Genomic DNA, 21,416 nt, shown 5'->3' on the forward strand with positions numbered 1-21,416 from the left:
ATGGGCCACTAGTTTCTCAGTTAAATCCCAGATGAAGCCTGTGGCTCGAATTTAGGATAGTACTGAATGAAAAATATAAATACTTATTTAAATACTAGAATATTGTTCAGTTCAAGGAAATGCTCAGGAGGCATATGGAAGCTAAAACTGACTAAAGGAATGGTGGATTTACAGTTTCCAGCTCATAACTGCTCACTCTGGGGTATACACTCAATAAATGGAGTTTAGGCAGAATTGCCAGTACTACTGCATTTGCTATTACTAAACATACTCTCTCTTTTTTATTTGGCTGATAGCTATGGTTGAATTTATGTCATTTAAATGTATGATATGATATGACTTTAATATAGCAAAGTGATGAGACTGTATATTTCCAAACAGAAGAGAAATACATTCTGAGGATAAAAATTTGGAGAATGTCTTTATTTATGTAGAGAAAGAAAAATTACGGCTGAGAAGGGAAAATAATAGTTATAAAAGAGAACATAACCTCTCAAAAGTTAGAGGAAGAAGGAGGTCACCACTCTGTGAAGGGCTCAGAAAAAGGCAAGGGAAATGAGTTAGAGCTGTGGGATTTGGTCATTAGCACCAATATTAATCTTTAAGAAGATACTTCAGTGGAAAAATGCAGAGGGGGAGTTGAAACTGTATGGAAGTCTATGTGTTACAAAATGTAAACTGGAAGAAAGGGAACACTATAGTAGAAAGAGAATCAACATTTAAAAATACATAGGATTCCTTTAAGTTACTGATTTTTATATTTTAGACCCAAGAAACTTTGGTAGAGATTTGTTTAACTTAAGGAAAGGAGAACTAGACTATATCTAGGAATCTAAAACTGTGTGGTAGTTATGGTGAGCTATGAGGTACCACTGAGAATATTCTTTTGCAGCAAACCCCAGTCCGAAACACTGTTGTTTTAAAAATAATAAAATATTAATATAAAACAATCCAGTATATAATAGTAACGATAATAATGTAGAAGGCCCCAAAGAGCCTTCTAGAACAATCTATGACATCCTTAGTGAATTCAGCATCTTTACTACATCCTTCCCCTGCTAAACTGTCTTCACATCTTTCCCATTTTTGTCAGTAGTAGATTCATACTACCTCTGACTTGGAAGAGTTAGAAAAGGTCACCGCTACTCAATGTTGAAAATTCCATCCAACATCCATAATGAAAGGATGTCACACACCTATGCATGAAAATACCCACAGACTGGGAAATTTCTGGCTTCAAAAAGCACTCCTTTTTCAGTTTCTTCCTTCCTAGATTCACTAATCTCCTTGCCCCCGACTTACCTCCTCCCACAACAAATCAAAGCATGACCAAACATACCACCGCTCCCCACAACACTCTCACATACTTTCCAGGAGATACAGTAACCTCTACTTTGCAATGCTCTCTAGATTTATCACTTGCTGTCCATTCCTACAACTAATACCTGACACTACCCAGTACCTGTTTGCCACTTACTTTATCACTCACATACTTGGTATTTTAGCAGCTCTAAAGTTTCTAATGTATCTTGTAAAACACTGCCAGGATACCTTTCCCAAAATAAAAATTTCGCATTACATCCTTCCTAAATTGAAGAAGCTATAGGGCCTTTCCATTTGACTTAATTTAAAAGGCAAACTTCTCTTCCTAGCTTTCACAAAGACTTTGTTTTCACAGTGGTCTTGCCCATTGACCTCTATCACAAACAAGTAAGTCCCTGTTAAACTCAACCTTATTAACATCTCTCATACACCCTGTGCATTCATCCTCTGCAACCAAGTTTGCCTCCCCAAGTAGACAATATGCTTCTTGAGAAAACATTGTTTTATACTTCCACTGAATTCTCAATAGTAATTAGCACAATAATGAGCACATAAGAAGTGCTCAGGGAATATCCAGTGCTTTTATTTTTCCCCACTGTATTTATATTTTGAATGTACTGCTCAACACTAAACCATTGTTCACGTTATTCCCTCCACCTGCCCTTTTTGTATGTGCAAAACTCCTACTCATCCTTCAAACTTCAGCTGAAACTTCCCCTTCTAGGAAGTCCTCCCTGATTACCCTAGCTGGAATGAATAATAGCCACTTGTTTTCGTAAGATCGTTATTTATAAATCTATAACTTTAATCAGTTTGTCTTATAATATCTAGCCTATAAATTCTTCTTTTAAGAAGTAGATGGAAAAAATCTATCCTTCCTCCTTTTTAGGTCTCGCTTCTTCCCCCAACACACACTGCCTAATGTAGTGCCTTACATGAAACAGGTGATCATAAATACTTAGGGAAGGGAATGGACTTTCTTCACCAATATTTTCCCTAAATGAGTGAAAATAACAAATACAACCAAATGAATAAGTAAAGCATCTTAGTAACTGTTTACTTCCAGTTGAGTTACATAATTTAGTAGCCTATTGTTTAAAAGGTTAATAAAATTCTTTTATTAGGTATTAGGGAGAAATTTTTTAGGTTAGGTACCAGCTAACCTAAAGGTAAGGGGATAGATTACATGATTTTTCAAGCTCTTTACTATGACTGTTAATCTAGTGTTTTGAAATATATCTATTCAGGTTGCTCCCCCCTGTAAAGCAATAGGAACAATATGATAAATATAAATATATCCTGGGCATTTTCTAGATGATAAAACATATATACATTTTTCAAGTCGTGTGAGTTCAAAATCAACCTCAAAGTAATATACAAACTTCAGTGTATGGATTGTAGTGTGTTAAGATTTTGATTGTTTCATTTTGATCATTATTTTTACAATAAACCAAGAGATGTAATAAATGATAACTTCTAAACCAGTAACTGCATTTATTTATTTTTTAAATTTTTTTTAAGATTTTTTTTTTTAATGTGGACCATTTGTAAAGTCTTTATTGAATTTGTTACAATACTGCTTCTGTTTTATGTTTTTTGGCCACGAGGCATGTGGGATTTTAGTGCCCCGACCAGGGATCGAACCTGCACCCCCTGCACTGGAAGGTGAAGTCTTAACCACTGGACCGCCAGGGAAGTCCCCCAATAACTGCATTTAAATGTGGGAATCTAATATACACTTTTACTATTATATGAAAACTTCCAAAAGTAAGAGGCAGCATGGCATTAATCTAGGACAGCATGGCATTAAACTGGACTCTAAGCATCTGAAATATAGCCAGAGTTTCACTATTTACTAGATGTGTGATCTTGATCAAGTCAGTTAATCTCTCTGAGGCCCAACTTCCTCATGTAAAATAACAGCATTTACTTTATCTACTTCTTTGGACTTATGTGATTATCAAAAGAAGCAGCATATAGGAAAGTTATAAATGCTATTGTACTTTCACATCTTACTTTATATAATGTTAATGAATGAGACTATTCTGCAATTTTCTGGAAAATTTGAGATTAGAATTTTATTTCCTTGAAAATTTGGTAGACTTTTTCTGTAAAGTTGTCTTGGCCTGCTGTTTCCTTATGAGAAAAAATGTTAATTGTTCCTTCAATTATTTAATGGTTATAAATTATTCACTTTTCTTTCTTTTTAAGACACTTCTTTTTAAGACACACATATTTTCCTAGGAATTTCTAAGTTTTGTTTAAATTTTCAAACTTATTGGCATAAAGTTCTTCAAGATATTCCCATAATGTTTTCAATATCTGCTATATTTTTAAATTTAATTTTTAAATTATAAACTCATAGGCATTTTAAGTTTTTTGCTTTTATGCATTTTATAATGCATAATTAAATATTAAATTAATTCCAATACAAAATTTAATTTTTTGTCACAATAATATAACATAAAATAAAGCAGTATTCTTTGTATTACACTATCTTCATTTAAATATCACTAGAATATTTGTCAGTTTACCTGGGGGTTTGGAATGAGATATTAGTCTACGTATATCTCATTCTTTTCCATTGCCTGACCTTCTTGAAAGAGACTATTCAAAACAAACAAAAACAACTTCCTTCATAATGATTCTTCCTTTCTGAAAGATTCTAATGAGTAAGATGGCATATGAAGTACTACTCTTCTGCCTCCCCCCATCCCCTCATACATATTTCCTTTGTAGATATTTCAGTCAACCTGTGATTTGGGGGAAAAAAACATCCCTTAAGACCAAGTAGGATTATTTGATTATTACATACATAGAAAAGCAAGTCCAGGATATGAAGCATAACACAGGAGTCTTAAAAAAGAGAGAGAAAAGAGAAAAGACTTTATAATAGAAGCTTCTGTAAAAATATTTGATTGGATTTTATGAGCATTTAAGTACATCCTTAGTCATCACAAATATAAAAAACATATTAAATTTTAGCTTAAGTACAAGACTTGAGAAAATGGCCAATCTACATCTTGTTTTTGGATTTCATATTTTCCAGGATATGAGTACAAGAATGTAAGTCCACCTACTAAAATCCTAATTGGAAACATGAGCCAAAATCCAAATACACAAAATTAAAGTAAAATTTTGTTAAAACTGTTAAAATGAGCTCCTTTTCTTGTGATCTTTTCTTCCTGTTACCAATTTACACAGGTAGGAAAGGGCTTTGAACAAACACTGCTCTAGACTTAAAAATGCCCTGGCTTGTTCATTAATGACCTTCTAGTTTCACATGCACTGGGCCTACTAGTATCACTATTTTCCCTAATTACTTTGCTTGATAGGGAGTGCTAAGGACAGGAACGAAATGATTTAATGTAAATCATTAGTCAAGTCTCAAGAGAGTTAACTATCTAAATGGCAAAATAGAGACATAATAAATTATCCATATTATAAACCCTTCAAAGTATTAACACGTAACCAAAATAGTAGTTGAACACTGGATAACTCAAAGAACAAGGTTTCACTGTACTTAGCACATGTACTCTTCAATAACATACCTCAGGAGGTTTGAATTCTTCAATTCCACCTTCCATTTTCTGTTTAAGTGCACTGTTTACTTGCTTAGCATTCTGAACCTTCAACAAAATAACCCAAAATATGAATCAGATCATCTACTTAGGTGAATTTTTGAGAATTCAATAAGTGAAAAGGATATATATCAACACCCTCTTAAATTGAAGTTCGTGAGGATAGGACACTTATCACACTTAGGGTGTGATACAACACTCATTCAAGTAATATACACATCAACTATATACATATCTAACAGACTCATAAATGATAGTGTTTGAATATCTGTAACAATGTCTCTTATAATCCAAGACAACTGGTATATATAGGGATTAAATTCCACCAATATTTCTCATTACCATAATGCTTTGATCAAATAACAATTATTCTAATAAGAATAATAATGATGACAGTGGATAATATTTAATAGCTGTTTATTATGTTAAGCATCATTGTCGGTGCATCATATGTAATAAATCACTTAATTCTCATAACTACTCTGTGAAGTAAGTACAATCAGTTCTGTTATAACCTGACATATGCATTCTCAAAAGCCACTGTACTAGGCAAAACCGCACAATAAAAACCACAGGGCTTATGGGGAAAAGGAGCTTGGGACACAACACTCAAAAACTTCATCAGTGACACGTAAGACAGACACCTAATAAAAATGATAGCATAGTTTTTATACATTCTAAATAGTAAAGAAATTCACAAGTGTTACAATAAAGATGATACTTTACCTTAAAAGGTTGCTTACGTAAGTGGGTGTCAAAATAACTGCAATTTGTGAGTCATTGGGAAGTGGTAGAAGAAGGGTTATTTGAAAACAGATAAAAAGTTTTAACACCAGATGTGGATGTGGATGGCACATAACACACAGTGAATTGAGGTAGGTGGTATACATCTGAAGTGTGTGGGCATGTACTCAGCAAGATGTAGTTTTTCCCTAACAAAAATCACATGTAAGCTAATGCAAAAGTCACATTACGTTCAAACTGTTCCCTAGTATATCAACTGTATTGGAAAAAAATTCATGTTTTCAAAACAAGCATTATAGCAGAACTGACTCTATTTCTATTGTAACAATTTAATGATGAGGAAGGTAAGGTACAGAGAAATTAAGAAACTCCCAAGGCTATAGAAATAGGAGGTAGAACCTGATTTTGAACCATGCCAAGTTTTTTTTTTTTTTTTTTTTTTTTTTTTTTTTTGTGGTATGCGGGCCTCTCACTGTTGTGGCCTCTCCCGTTGCGGAGCACAGGCTCCGGACGCGCAGGCTCAGCGGCCATGGCTCACGGGCCCAGCCGCTCCGCGGCATATGGGATCCTCCCGGACCGGGGCACGAACCCGTATCCCCTGCATTGGCAGGCGGACTCTCAACCACTGCGCCACCAGGGAGGCCCGAACCATGCCAAGTTTTAAACTACTACTCCACTAGCAATTTTGTTAATCCCTACCTAGAATATTAAGGGTTAGGATTTTTTGTTTGTTCATTTGTTTATTTTTTTTCTATTTTTGTTTTTCCAGTATGGACAATCTGATATTTATAAAGTGATGTGCAAAATTTTTTTTCACCTGAGATCTTAAAAACAAAGCTAAAATGTTTAAATCTATGTTGGTTCAAATGCAGTTAATTGATCAGCCATGTTAGATAGATATAAAGAGATAAAATGTGAAGTCTCAGTTTTTAGGGATTTCATAGATTAGCGGGGAGATAAATAAATATAAAAGTATGATAAGTGCTAAAACACCTAACGTAGTCTTGGAGAGAGAAAGAAGAGAGTAAGTGTGTTTGCATGTGTTAGCAGGTGTGGATCATGGGGAAGATTAGGGAAAGTTTTCCAGAGGAGATGACACCTAAATTGAGTTTTAATGGATTAATAACAATGAAGCAGGTAGACAAGATTGTGGGGAAGGAATGTCTTCCAGGCAGAATAGCATTAGAAAGACACGACAGCCCTAAAGCATCGGCAAGCAGTTAGGCTGGGGCCAGACCAAAGAATTTGAATCTTGCCTAAAGATTGAAGGAAACCTTAAGCAAGGGAGCAACATAACCATATTTCACTTTTTTTTTTTTTTTTTTTTTTTTTTTTGTGGTACGCGGGCCTCTCACTGTTGTGGCCTCTCCCGTTGCGGAGCACAGGCTCCGGATGCGCAGGCTCAGCAGCCATGGCTCACGGGCCCAGCCGCTCCGCGGCATATGGGATCCTCCCAGACCGGGGCACGAACCCGTATCCCCTGCATCGGCAGGCGGACTCTCAACCACTGCGCCACCAGGGAGGCCCCATATTTCACTTTTATAACGATAATTCCAGTAGTAATCTGGAGAATAGAATGGGGTGAAGAAGATAGAAGTTAATGTAACATCCGAATGAGAAACGTTGAGGACTTCGATTTAAACAGTAGAAATGAAGGGGTGGCGGTGGCTGTGGTGCACAGAGATGGGTTAAGGAACAACCTGGAAACAAAATTAAGACGTCTTTGTAAACAACTGATTGTGGAGAATTAGGGAGGGGGAGGAATCAAGGATAACTCTTTGGTCACTGGTTTGAGTAACTGAGTGTATGTGGTGCTATTCGCCCAAACAGGGAATGCAAAAAGAGGAACAGATACCTAGTGGGCACGGAAGAATTCAGTCTGGACACTGCTTATGAGATGTGTCTGGGATATAAAAGTGGTAGAATTTGCAAATCCAAGAGTGCAAATCTTTACTATGTTACACATCAAACGAATATCCAAGAAAGGAACTTAAGCTTTAAAAAAGTTCCTTTGTAAAAATCACTTCCCTGGTGGCACAGTGGTTGAGAATCCGCCTGCCAATGCAGGGGACACGGGTTCGAGCCCTGGTCCGGGAAGATCCCACATGCTGCGGTGCAATTAAGCCCGTGTGCCACAACTATTGAGCCTGTGCTCTAGAGCCCACGAGCCACAACTACTGAGCCCACACACCGCATCTACTGAAGCCCGTGCGCTCTAGGGCCCGTGCTCCATAACAAGAGAAGCCACTGCAGTGAGAAGCCCACGCACCGCAACGAAGAGTAGTCCCTGCTCGTCACAACTAGAGAAAGTCTGCATGCAGCAACGAAGACCCAACACAGCCAAAAATAATAAATTAAAAAAATAAATTAATTTAAAAAACCAATAAAAAATAGTCTTAAGTGAGGTAGTAGTGAAGTAGTAGTGTTGAGGATTAAGTATGATTACAGGTGACTGAGTACATTTTATTCCTTCATTACTTAAAAAAATTCTGCGCACTTTAAAAATATCACAGGCAAAGTGTTTCAGAAGTTCTCTAAAGAGAAGGAGTGCTGTGGGTTCGAAGATGGAAGTCTTGCACACAAGTATGGTTCGACTAAAGGCAAAGCATTCAATCAAATATATACTATATATATACTTGAGAGTCCAGGGTCATATAGGTCAAAACAAAGGAATTCTAAGAAGGAAGAAGTGGTTGTCAGAAGAGATAAGAACCAAGAAGAGGGCATTAGACCTGGCAACTTGTTCATAAACAATCTTAGGATAGCTTTTTCAGTGGCAGAATTGGGATGGGATGTAGGGCAGAAATTAGATTGGGAAGCCTCTGAGAATAAATGGTAAGAAAGCAGAGTAAGCTAATGTGATAGATATTTATTCAGGAAGTTTGCTGGAGAAGAAAAGAGAAATATAAAAGCAGTGTGGGTGCGTAACCAGGGTCAAGGGATAGAGAAATCTGAATGTTTGGTATAGAGAAAAACTATCTTGGTCCATACTACCCTGTTGCAAGGTTCTTACATTATATGTGAAGTGGTATAATATTAACTCTAAGGATGCACATTGTAATATCTAAGCAAGGATGACACTGTAAGCTAAGGATGCATATTATAATCCCTAGAGCAACTACTGAAAAAAAATACAAAGAGATAAAGCTGAAAAAACGTAAATATGACCATGTTATACCTCTTTTAAATCCTTCAGTGGTTTCCTAACTCATGATGAATTTTAAATTTCTTAACATGACCTTCCTATAAATTCCTGTCTAGCTCTGCTGTAACCTGCTAAAGGCAAGTAGAAATTAATGAAGAGCTTTAAGATGAGTCATCTGGATTATACCAGAATTTTAAAAGGATAACACTGATAACAATGTGTAACATAGAGCTGAAGAGAGATGGACAGCAAGGAGAATCAACAAGACAGGGATTGTCAGATAAGAGGTGATAAGGGCCTGAGCAAGGGTAGTAGGGATGAGATTAAAAATAAGGGGATTGGGCTTCCCTGGTGGCTCAGTGGTTGAGAGTCCGCCTGCCGATGCAGGGGACGCCGGTTCATGCCCTGGTCCTGCCCCGGTCCGGGAAGATCCCACATGCCGCGGAGCGGCTGGGCCCGTGAGCCATGGCCACTGAGCCTTCGTGTCCGGAGCCTGTGCTCCGCAACGGGAGAGGCAACAACAGTGAGAGGCCCGCATATCACAAAAAAAAAAGGGGATTGATTTAAAGGAAACTTCAGAGATGAAACTCACATAACTTACCACTTATGTTTGTGTGTGTTGGGGGAGTGATAAAGGCAAGGGATGAGTCAAAGATGATTCAGATGTTTCAACAGACAAGGAACACAGAAAGAAATCTGATGAGATGTCTAGCTCATAGCTGGAGATGTAGCTATAGAGCTTGGGAGAAAAGCCACAGCTTGAGAAGTAGACTCAGAAGTCACTGGCAAATAGTGTAAGGCTGGTTAATTTAGAGCAAGAAAGTACAGACTTAGAAGAGTACCTAAAACAACAAGAGAAACAAACAAATAAATAAATAAAGGAAAACATGACTGAGAAAGACCGGAGACCTAATAACAACCATTAATTGGGTACATATTATGTGCAAGGTAGTAATGTTTTAAGCACTTACCATATACTATCTTGTTTGATTCCTCCCAAGCAAAAATATTATTATCCTCATTTTGAGATGGGAAAACTGAAGTTGAGAGAAGTTAAACAAGCTCCTCTATGGTTGTGCAGGAAGTAGACAGTGTAGCTAGGGTTAGAACTTAGGATCACTGACTCTAAAACCTAACTTAACCACTACCTGATTATGATAATGATACTTTTAAATAATACTGCTGCTACTACTACTTGTGATAATGATAATAATGAAGAGGGCAGCCATTATTCACTGAGCATTCAAAATGTGCCAAACACTGCTGAACAATCTACATGTATTATCTCAAATAATTCCCAACAACCTGTGAGAGAAGTATGATTATTATGCCCAATTTTATAAATAAAAAATTGAAGCTTATAGAGACTTTATTATTTCCCAACATCACAAAGCTAACAGGTAGCAATGCTGGGATTCAAATCTAGAAAGACAGAGGCATCTTATAACTTGGAAACAAGGTAAATAAAAAAACAAAACTTATGTAAATGGGTGGCTGAGAAAATCTGCAAAAAAACTTGTTTACTGAGATAAAAGTATATAAGCAAAATAGAATCATCAAAAATATGATTTTTATAAAATACCTGACGTTTTAAAGAGATCAACTCCATGTCCAGTTGCCTCAGGATGGTGTTGGCTGCATTGGGGCTACAGGAAACAGCTACCACATCTTCCTGGGTTAAATACATGCCCTTAGGTGGACGGCACTTAGAACGCTGAGAATGATGGCGGTGTTGTAAACTTTGATATTCTCTCCTCCCAAGTCCAATCTTGCTAGTTTGGACAGGTTGGTCAGTATTACCCTGGAAGAATAAAGACAGAATAATAGGTCATTTGGTTTTTACAAATGTATAAACTGAAAACAGTCTATTACTAGTAGAAGTATCTGTTACACTAAGTACACCTACAAAATACTTCTAATCAATTATATTACATACGAGTCCAAATTCACACACACACAACAACTTATCAATTAGGAGGAAATAAGCATATAACATAACGTATCTTTGATTAATCCACTCAATAAAATGTTTGGTTTCTATGCCCAGAGGACTATGAACAAATGAAAAGAAATAAGGTGGACTCTAAACTATTTCTGTTTGCTTCAAGATTTCAAGATGGGATATATTTTCCCTCAGCAATAAAGGGGAGGGGGAAGCTATAACTTATTAAGTGCAAAGTTTTAAAGAAAGTAATAAAAGGGGCAAATTAGGAATCATGACAAGTGGCAAATTAGACAACTGGTAAAAAAGAGATAACATTTCATTCTCACTTTAGAGTTGTTGAAAGAGAACTATGCCTTCTAAAAATTAAAAAGGGCACAGGATTATTTTAATCCTAACAACATTTCTAAACTCCAAGTCTATTTATCTGTGAATAAAATAAAGTTCAAATTTGCATTTTGGAAGAGGTTAGAAAAGTTCTAACAATGATCACCATGAACTCTTAGGAGGATTTCATTATTACTTGCAATATTCTTAAAGTGTGATGTAAAAATACAGTGTTATTCTGTGCTTCTCAGACAGGAATCCATTAGAAACTTATGTCCATTAGGCTGAAGGCTATTTCACTGAATAGACTTAATAATCCAATTCTTTAGAAAAAGAAACTCCAAGAAAAGTCACAAAATAGTTGTATAGTGAAGTATAATCCACTTTGTTACTTAAAATTCAACTCAAAGCAACACATGACAGATTTGATGTTCAGGGAAACGCCTCCCAGTATAGCACTTCTAAAATTGCTAGATCAAGTATTTTTTTAAAAAATAAATTTATTTATTTTTGGCTGCATTGGGTTACCGTTGTGTGAGGGCTTTCTCTAGTTGCGGTGAACGGGGGCTACTCTTTGTTGCAGTGCATGGGCTTCTCATTGTGGTGGCTTCTCTTGTTACGGAACACGGGCTCTAGGCACGAGGGCTTCAGTAGTTGTGGTGCACGGGCTCAGTACTTATGGCTCATGGGCTCTAGAGCACAGGCTCAGCCGTTGTGGCGTATGGGCTTAGTTGCTCCGTGGCATGTGGGATCTTCCTGGACCAGGGCTCGAACCCGTGTCCCCTGCATTGGCAGGTGGATATTTAACCACTGTGTCACCAGGGAAGTCCCTAGATCAAATATATTTTTTAAATCTTTTAAATTCATTTCTGAGCTGGCAGAGAGGTGAGGAAATCCCTCAGAGACCAGAAATGATGAGAAAGCAGGAAAACAGAGGGATAAGCAAGGAGGCAGGAGCTGACATTTGCCTAGGCTTCAATGGACAACAGGTGCAGGGCACAGGAGTTAAAGCCAGAACTCTGGAAGGGGACTCTATCATTGTGCAAAGTAGGAAAAGTGCCCCTGCCCTGCAGAGGGAGAAGATGATTAAAGAAAGTCATGCCTACTTCATCTTTGGCCGAAAGGAAAGGAAAGAAGCCAAAAAGTCTTCACTAAGAATCCCTAACCACAGGCCTATATTCAGGCAGGTTTGGGGACTAAATTTACAGGAACTGTCTGGCCTGAAAAACCCCAAATCGAAAATTTACTTTGAAGTGTCTCAGGTTGGTAGGGCCTTCTGACAGTTAGCAGAAGTAAAGGCAAACTATCCTCAGAAGAATGCACTGTAAAACCAGGTCTCAAAAACTTTCAACAAATATGTTCCAAGGAAAATGAGCTCACAACCACAAACTGCCAAACAAGCCTCATGAGTGAAACACAGCAGAAAGCAAACAATAGAATTATATCCACAAAGATGACAAATATTACAATTACTAGGTAAAGATAATACAAAAATGTGTTATATGTGTATAAAGAAATAAAAGAACTGAAAATATGGAATATTCTTATAAGAAATGAGTCTATCAAAACTGACCAACCAAATAGAACATCTAGAAATAAAAACTATTATAAATAAGATTAGAAACTCAATGGATGGGTTACTTTGCCGATCAGACAGAGCTCAAAAGAAAATTAGTGACTTCAAATGCACATATGAGAAAAATGCCCGAAACATAGTACAGAAGTATGGAAAGACAAAAGGATGGAAAATATGAGTGGTTAAGAGACATGTGAAAAGTCCATTACATTTCTAAAAAGAATTCCCAAAAGAAAGAATAGAGAGAATGAGGGAGAATCTATATTCAAAGAGACAACAAATGAGAATTTTACAGAACTTAAGACAGGATTCAGAAAGTACAAATGAATCCGAAGCAAGTTTAAAAAAAGAAATCCATAACCAGATACATTAAAATGAAGCTACAGAACACTAAAGACAAAGAAGAGATCATAAAAGCAGACAAAGAGAAAAGTTAAATTACCTCCAAAGGAATGGTAACTAGCCTGACAGCAGACTTCTCTAAAGCAATGACAGAAATCAGAAAGCAGTAGAATAATATCTTCAAATAATATCCGTCAACCTAGAAGTCTAACCCCAGCAAAACTAAGTGTTCAAGAAAAAGGAAGGACATTTTGGACATTCCAAAACTGACTGTGTTTATAATCAATAGACTCTCATTAAATTAACCTGTAAAAGATACACTTAAGAAAAAAGAAAAATTATTTTCAAAGAAAGTTCTAAGATTCAAGAAAGAATGATAAGCAAAATTAATTTTAAGCATGTGGGTAAATCTAAACTAACCCCGACTATGTGTTTAATATGAGATACTTTAAAAAATAAGATGTAACTAAAACTTGGCAAAAATAGCATATAAATCAAGAGGATAGTGGTTGAAGTCAAAGCAGCCTAAGGGTCTTATATTAATCAAAATCCCATTAAAAACACCAATATTAGGCTTTAAGTTAAATATGCAGGATAAAATTTCCAGAATACACAGTAAGAATAGAAATATAGAAACATTCCAAACTAGTAGACAGTTAAAAAAAAAACAAAATCAAACAAGAGATGGATTCTTAATCCAAAAAGAAGGCCATAAAGGAGGGGAAAGAAAACCAGAAAAAGCAAGTCAAATAGAAGGTAAAAATAAGAAAGAACAAAAATACAAATATCAATGATCATGACTGGTATATAGGAGCTAAACTCTCTAGATAAAATATAAAGTCCAACCTATATGCTCCTGTAAGACACATACTTAAAATGTGAGGACATAGAAATGTTGAAATTAAGCAATAAAGATATACCAGGCAAACACTTAACAAAAGAAAGGTGATAGAGTTATATCAGACAAAATAATCTTGAAAAGTAGAAGACATCGAAAGAGATGAAAGGATCGTTACATATTGATAAAAGGTTCAATTCAACAAGATAAAACAATTTCTATATACCTAATAACAATAGCTTCAAAATATAAAAAGTATTATTTCTCAATAATCCATCAGATAAGCACATAAACACCAACTGAAACAACCCTAGCAAGTAGGCAAGCAGTAACAGAATATTGATTTCAAGCATATAACTGACAAGCTTCAATTAAGACACATAAAAAACCTGTAACCAATAATTAGAGTATGTATTACTCTCAAGCACACATGGAAAAACATTTATGAAAATTCGACATTCTAGACTTGGAGGTTTTAAAACATATCCTCAAATTCCTCAACATTCCAACCACTGAGAAGTGGGACTCTCTCCCATTCTCCTTGATTCTGGACCAACTTTAGTAATTCACTTATAACCAACAGAATGCAGTAGATTTGGGGATGATTACTTTGGAGGAAACCAGCCATGGTCAGAAACCAAATTACTAAGGGACCACCAGGCTAGAGAGGAATGCTAGCTAACAGCTAGTATATCAATTACCAGTCATGTGAGCAAGTCAAAAACCTTTAATAACATCCTACTTGATGTTGAAACACAAAAATCATTCCCTCTAAAGTCAGGAATAAGATAAAAATATTTGCTATCATAACTTCATTCAACATTATACTGGTGATTCTAACCAGTTCAGTAAGGGAAGAAATAAAAGGTATTATAAGGACTGAAAAGAAATAAAACTGCTATTATTTTCAGATAATATAAACCTCTATATAGGAAATGCAAACTAATCTATAAACAATTAAAGATTTCATTTCTCTCCAGTTTATATGTAGATTCAACGGAACATCAAGTAGCACTTTCCTACTTTGAAGTTTGAGAGCAAAAGTCCAAAAATAGCCAAGGACTTTCACTTTTAGAAGCACTACCAAGTAATGGGACTCATCCTAGCAGCTATCAAGACTTATTATAAAGTTATAGTAATTAAGACATTGTGTGACTGACAAGGGATATATAACTGACAAGAGAAGCAGACTAGAGAGCCATACATATATAGAAACCTCATCTATGATGAAGCTGACATGGCAGACCAGTTGAAAGAAATGAACTCACTTCCATATTAGAAAACAAATAAATAAAAATGGGTCTCTATCTCACAACATAAACAAAACCTAATTACTGAAAGATCAAGGACTTAAGTGTAAAAAACAAAACTTTAAAACTTAAAAATTTTATACATTGTCTTTAAGGACAAAAACAAACCAATAGATAAAAAACAAACACAAATAAGCATTAAAAAAGGACACAATAATAGACAACAAACAGATGGAAAAATAATCAGCCTTATTAGTAATCTCATGAATGAATTGAGAACACAATGAGATACCATTTCAGGTTATCAGATTTCTAACATCTTGAAAGTCTTACCACATAAAGTATTGGCAAGGAAGTGGATAATGAGTACTCTCATAGCCCAACAGAAGTGCATCAAATGTAGAAAATGATTTGCCATTACCTAGGAAAGTTAAACATGGTTATACCCTAAAATAGAGTGATTCCACTCCAAACAATCCTAGGGTATTATTACTCACTAAGTCACTGCTGGCATTTTGGTGGAACAATCTGTGCTGTGCATTTCAGGAGAGCTGGCATCCCTTTCCCATTATATGCCAGTGGTGCCCATCAACCAAAAACACGTCCATAATTTTTAAATGCCCTTTCTGTGAGTAATACTAAACCTAGCTGAGAACCGCTGTCCCAAAGGAACTCTTATATATATGTATCCAGGATATGTTCTTATCAGTATTGTTCATAATAATAAAAAGCTAGAAATGATGTCCATTAATTAGAGAGTGGTTAAGTTGTAGCATATGCATACAACAGAACACTGTAATACAGCAATGAAAATGAACTGCAAAAACATGTTGGACAGCAACAAAAAAATGCGCATAGCTGAACACATACAATATGATACCATTTAAATCAAGTCTGAAATGTACAAAACTAAATGTGAGTTGCTCAGAGATACATAACTTTGTGATAAAACTATAAAAAAGGGAGTGAATAATTGATAAATTTCAGGATAGAGGTTCCCACTGGAAAGAAGGGAGGGGTGCAATAAAGAAAACATACACAAAGGACTTCTGTTTCTTGAGCTCAGTCATGGACACACTGGTGTTTGTTTTATTATTATTCTTTAAATTGTACACAGTCTATGGTATGTATAGTTCATAATTTTTAAAAGTTAAAAATAAAAACCTTTCCATATAATGTGTCAACAACATGCAGAAGCAGCTATAAATATGTGTGTTAAAGGTAATGATGTAGTATCATTCCCTGAGTGGTGGCCGTATCATCTGTGAAAGAACAGAGAAATGAATGAAGCTGCTGACAAACAGTGCCAGCCTTGGACCACAACCTTGCAGTATGTTTTTAACACTTTTTAACTTTTACTCCCCTCACTATATTTGCTAACAGGATGAGATCACAGGCAAACAAAAGACCAAATGTGTAAGTACCATCTCGCATAGTTGGAAAAAACAGTATTCCACATACATACATTTCCTTCATAACTAAACCCAAATCCCTTATCTCTCATATTTGCACAGTAATTAAGAATTCATAACATATATTCTCATCTGTTAAAATAAATTTGACTGAAAGCCTACTATCTACCAGGCCCTGTAGTTAAGACACAATTCTTGCTCTTTAAGAGCTTACCACCCAGGGATAGGTAGGCAGGTGAGGGGAAACCAGATGTAAACAAGTACCACTTAGCTCACTGAGTACTGCAATGGATTTAAAGAAAATTAAGGCAGTGGTCAATTCAACATAAGGCACAGGAGAGTTCATAGACAAGCTATATGTTGCAGAGTTATGAGGAATTTGCCTGGCAGATTTGAGAAGAAAGGGAATTCTAGAAAAAAAATGGACCAACAAAGAACAAAGGCTGGGGGAACTAAAACACCTACCTGAAACTCTCTTAGTAATATGAAATAAGTGGGGTGGGGCAGGGAATGCCTAACTAGAAAGACTGTTTTATCCTATGGACAAAGCCATGGAAGGGTTGCAAACAGTAAATTTGGTTTTAAAAAGATTGCTTTGGCAGCAGGGTGAAGAATGGACTTGGAAGGTGTGGTGCAGTCTGGAGGCATGGAGATAAGGTAAATTAAGATAAGATAGAAAATGTCAGTAATTCAGAGAAGAGATGAAAACCTAAAAATAAGGCAGTCACCTAGAAGACCAAAGAGAAAAGAACAAAATTTAGTTACTTGAGAGAGAGAATTAAAAACGGTAATGACATAATGAACAGAGTAATTGAGAAAAAGAAGTCACTAAAACTGAGACACAATGGTTAAAAAGGTAGACAGGAATCAGAGAATGGTGTTAGAAAACTCAAAAAGAGATTTTCAGAAGAAGGGAGGGGTCAATAACTTGAAACAATACAGGAAGCACAAGGAGAGTACACTGAGAAAGCAGTCCTTGGATGTGGCAGTTAGGAGGTCACTGCTGACCTATCAGCAGTTTCAGTGAAGTAAAGGGACAGAAGTCTGACTGAAGCAAACTCGAGTGAAGTAATGCTAAGGAGGATAATTCTTTCTAGACTGGTTGAGAGATAGTCATGCTTTTAAGTGAAAGACTGGAGCTTACTTCTGGGCTGCAATGAAAAGGTTGAAAGTATGGCAAACAGAAGGTCCTAGAGGCAATATGAAGGGATAAGATAGGTCAAACAAGCAGTGAAATTATACAGAACAAGGGGAGGGACCTATCTTGAGAGAGAGGCATTCAGCTCAGACTGATCATTCAGTAATTTCATATTACTGGATTTGTGACATTTAAAAAATCTGATCCTGGGCTTCCCTGTGGCACAGTGGTTGGGAGTCCACCTGCCGATGCAGGGGACACGGGGTCGTGTCCCGGTCCGGGAGGCTCCCACATGCCGCGGAGTGGCTGGGCCCGTGAGCCATGGCCGCTGAGCCTGCGCATCCAGAGCCTGTGCTCTGCAACAGGAGAGGCCACAACAGTGAGAGGCCCGCGTACCGCAAAAAAAAAAAAAAAAAAAAAAAAAAAAAAAAAAAAAAAAAAAAAAAATCTCATCCTATCAAGTACCAGCAAGGAAGTGGACAATGAGTACTATGTAAAGTGCTAGGGGATACTAGATGTTCCAGTGTTACTGGGGCCCTGACTTCAAAGAGTTCACAGCTTAGTGGGCAAAATACAATAATTTTAATGTAACATTCTAAGTGTAAATATACTCAGATAAAAAGGGTAGTATGGTAGCACAGAGGTTAGGGGAAGGGCTGGAATTTAAGGGTGTTCCTGCTTGATATTTTCTCCATGAAGTAGAAAGTGAAGTTATCTGCTAAGTTTTTTTAGGGGAGTGGAGAGGTGGTAGGTGATGTGTAGAAAAGGATGAATGTTCAAACAGTTGCTTACATAATAAATTTTATTCAAGATTTATTATGTACAGGGTATTGTAATAAGTGCTTTTATACATATTACCTCTTTGACTGTCAATACAAACCTTTTAATTTTACCAATGGAAAAAACTGAAAATTACAGGTTAAAAACTGAGAGGTACTAAGGGCTACACTGAGATTGGAAACTACTTTTTGTAAGTAGCAACAATATACATGGTCATGCAATTTTCTCCTGCTACACCAGACCAAGAATAGCAACTGATCCAGCATTGTGGGTTTATAGGGTTAGAGAAGGAATAGCAGAAGGGTGAGAGAAATGGGGAGTCAAAGATACTGGGAAGGGAGCCACTTAAGTAATTGGTCATTTGGTCTATGGTTTGGGGAAACAAGGAGACTTGGAAAAGAAATGAAGGAATCAAGGAATTTGAGAACATTTAGCAGTAGTAAGAAAATCAGTAAGATATCAAGTTACTAGTAGGATTTATTAAATTTCATTGATGAACGATGACAAGGGCCAGAATGGGCCATGGCATTGAGTTCTTTAAGAGGAGGAATGGGAGTCATATTGGATGAAGTCACATTCTCCAATTTTCAATGTTATTTTCACTATTCCACAGCTGCCAATACATCACAAGCCTTTACCCATCAACATTTGGTCTATTTTTTTACAATTATGTAATTCCTTGCCTTAATAAATGAGCATGCATATCAATTCAAAACTTTTCTCCTTAATGATTTTAAGTCATCATTATTATCATTAAATTGAGGAATATGAGTGCTCTTCTAGTTGGGGATTCTTCCATCTCTTCCTTTGATGCAGCTTTCAATTTTCACTGCTGTCAGTATACCTGGTACTAATTAATAATTTGTTATAACATGGAATAAACTAAATGTTTTCCAAGAATATTCTACACCTAATATTGTATTATCTGAGGGTGGTTCTACTTCTTTTCTATGGATTAAAGAATAGGCATCGTGGGGAGTTCCCAGGTGGCTTGGTGGTTAGGATTTCGGGTTTTCACTGCTGTGGCCTGGGTTCAATCCCTTGTCCGGGAAGTGAGATACCACAAGCTACTTGGGGCAGCCAGAAATAAAAAAAAATAATAATAAAAAAAAGAATAGGCATAGGGACTTCCCCGGTGGCACAGTGGTTAAGAATCCGTCTGCCAATGCAGGGGACACGGGTTCAAGCCCTGGTCAGGGAAGATCCCACACACCATGGAGCAACTAAGCCCGTACACCACAACTACTGAGCCTGTGCTCTACAGCCCTCGAGCCACAACTACTGAAGCCCATGAGCCTAGAGCCCATGCTCTGCAACAAGAGAAACCACTGCGATGAGAAGCCCGCACACCGCAACGAAGAGAAGCCCCTGCTCGCCGCAACTAGAGAAAGCCTGCGCACAGCAACAAAGACCCAATGCAGCCATAAATAAATAAATAAATAAATTTATTAAAAAAAAAAAAAAGAATAGGCATCGTGGCAGGGCTTTTATACTTCGGAGTGGATGAGATAACCCCAAAATTACTTAAGTCACTGGCTAATTGGAGTTCTAGATGTTACCGTTTTTCCAAAAACCTCCAATTAACTTTGAAATTTACTACCTTTTAACCCATTATGTAAAAATGTTTTTCTTAATATGAAGTACTATTCGTTTTTTGGAGTGGATTTGTAGAACAATTATAAGCACCCTAATGATTATCATTACCTCTTTCTTGGCTTCTTTTTTGGGATCATAATCACTATCGTTTCCATCCACTGGGTGTGTTTCTTCCACATCATCATCACTGAAAAAAACCAAAGATTAATAAACTTACTTCACTTCCTTTTATTCTATTCCAGTGCTCTCATCAAACTGCAATATACCTGGCTAATAATTTTACTAAATATTCCCCAAGAGTTGTTCTTGGGAAGACGAGCTTTTATAGTTTAGATTTCTGTAGTGTTTAGAAACATTTACCCTTTTAGGTATATAGAATCATTTAAGCAAACATTTCTAGCTAAAAAACAGAGACCCAATAGGAAAGATATTTAGAAAGAAATATCATTTGGGAAAAAGAACACATTTATTAATTTGATATAATACTTATTTTCCAACTGGAGAACTGAAATAATAAGTTATTATATCAAATTAATAAATGTGTTCCAAGGGGAGAACTGAAAAAATGAACTTTTATACTACCAGAAAGATACAGCTACAATAATGTGGACCTCAGTTACTCAGATAACTGTGGAAAGACCATCTTCCAGAGAATATATTTCTTAACATATTCTAAATATACGTATTGAATACATCAGTACTGAAAGGAAGCATTTGTGATTAGTTAAATACTACTCACATATAACTCAGTTGCAAGGTTTGCTGGCTATGATTAACAGTTCAAGAGTTGAAGAGAGTTCTTACTATTAAGATTTCTGATCACTCAGTTCTTCTCGTCAGAGTACAAACATGAATGTAAGGATAAGAAGCATTTATACTGTATTGTGATAATTGTTCTGCCTTAGGAAATACAAGCAATACCTGTAACTACATAAAGGCATTCAACCCACCTGTCACCCTGATTATGTCTATTGGCTAGTTTACGAGCCTGGCGATCCATCAAGCTTGTCCTAGATCGAGTTTTTTTCCAGGAATAGTAATATTTCACAAGGCTAGCAATTGTCTTATCTGGAAGCTTGAAAAAAAAATCATGTTAATATCAAGCAAGTTTATTCATAAACTCTGATTAACAGGTGACCTATCATAAGTATCATGATACTTAGCAAACAAAAGCATAGACAAAAAATATTTTCCCAGGTACCTTTATGAATTATAGAGCTAAAAAATGCAGCTATAGTCATAGCACCCCACCATATCTATGTCACTCACATTTCTAAATAAATATTCTTATTTATTCTGAGCAGGGAAAGGAGAGATAAAATTAAAATGATAGATGATGCAAATAGACTTAAGCTACAAAATAAAGTCTTGGGTATTAAAATGACTAATGATCATGCACTGCTTTCTCATACTGGCAAACAA

The 21,416-nt window shown here is 36.3% G+C and overlaps 1 protein-coding gene across 8 annotated transcripts in view; it reads right to left on the reverse strand.

Moving 5' to 3' along the window:
• The window catches only part of RCOR3 (REST corepressor 3), a gene marked incomplete at both ends in the record, with an annotated part of 48,399 nt that overhangs the window by 12,700 nt on the left and 14,283 nt on the right, over positions 1–21,416 (reverse strand). For all 8 annotated transcript variants that reach the window (XM_079697050.1, XM_079697053.1, XM_079697052.1 and 5 more), the window contains 4 exons: positions 4,875–4,952; positions 10,376–10,594; positions 20,103–20,181; positions 20,945–21,069. In XM_079697050.1, coding sequence (XP_079553176.1) covers positions 4,875–4,952; positions 10,376–10,594; positions 20,103–20,181; positions 20,945–21,069 — 501 coding nt within the window. The remainder of the gene's footprint in view (positions 1–4,874; positions 4,953–10,375; positions 10,595–20,102; positions 20,182–20,944; positions 21,070–21,416) is intronic.

Source organism: Hyperoodon ampullatus (genome assembly GCF_949752795.1).
Source record: "Hyperoodon ampullatus genome assembly, chromosome: 2".
NCBI lineage: Eukaryota > Metazoa > Chordata > Mammalia > Artiodactyla > Ziphiidae > Hyperoodon > Hyperoodon ampullatus.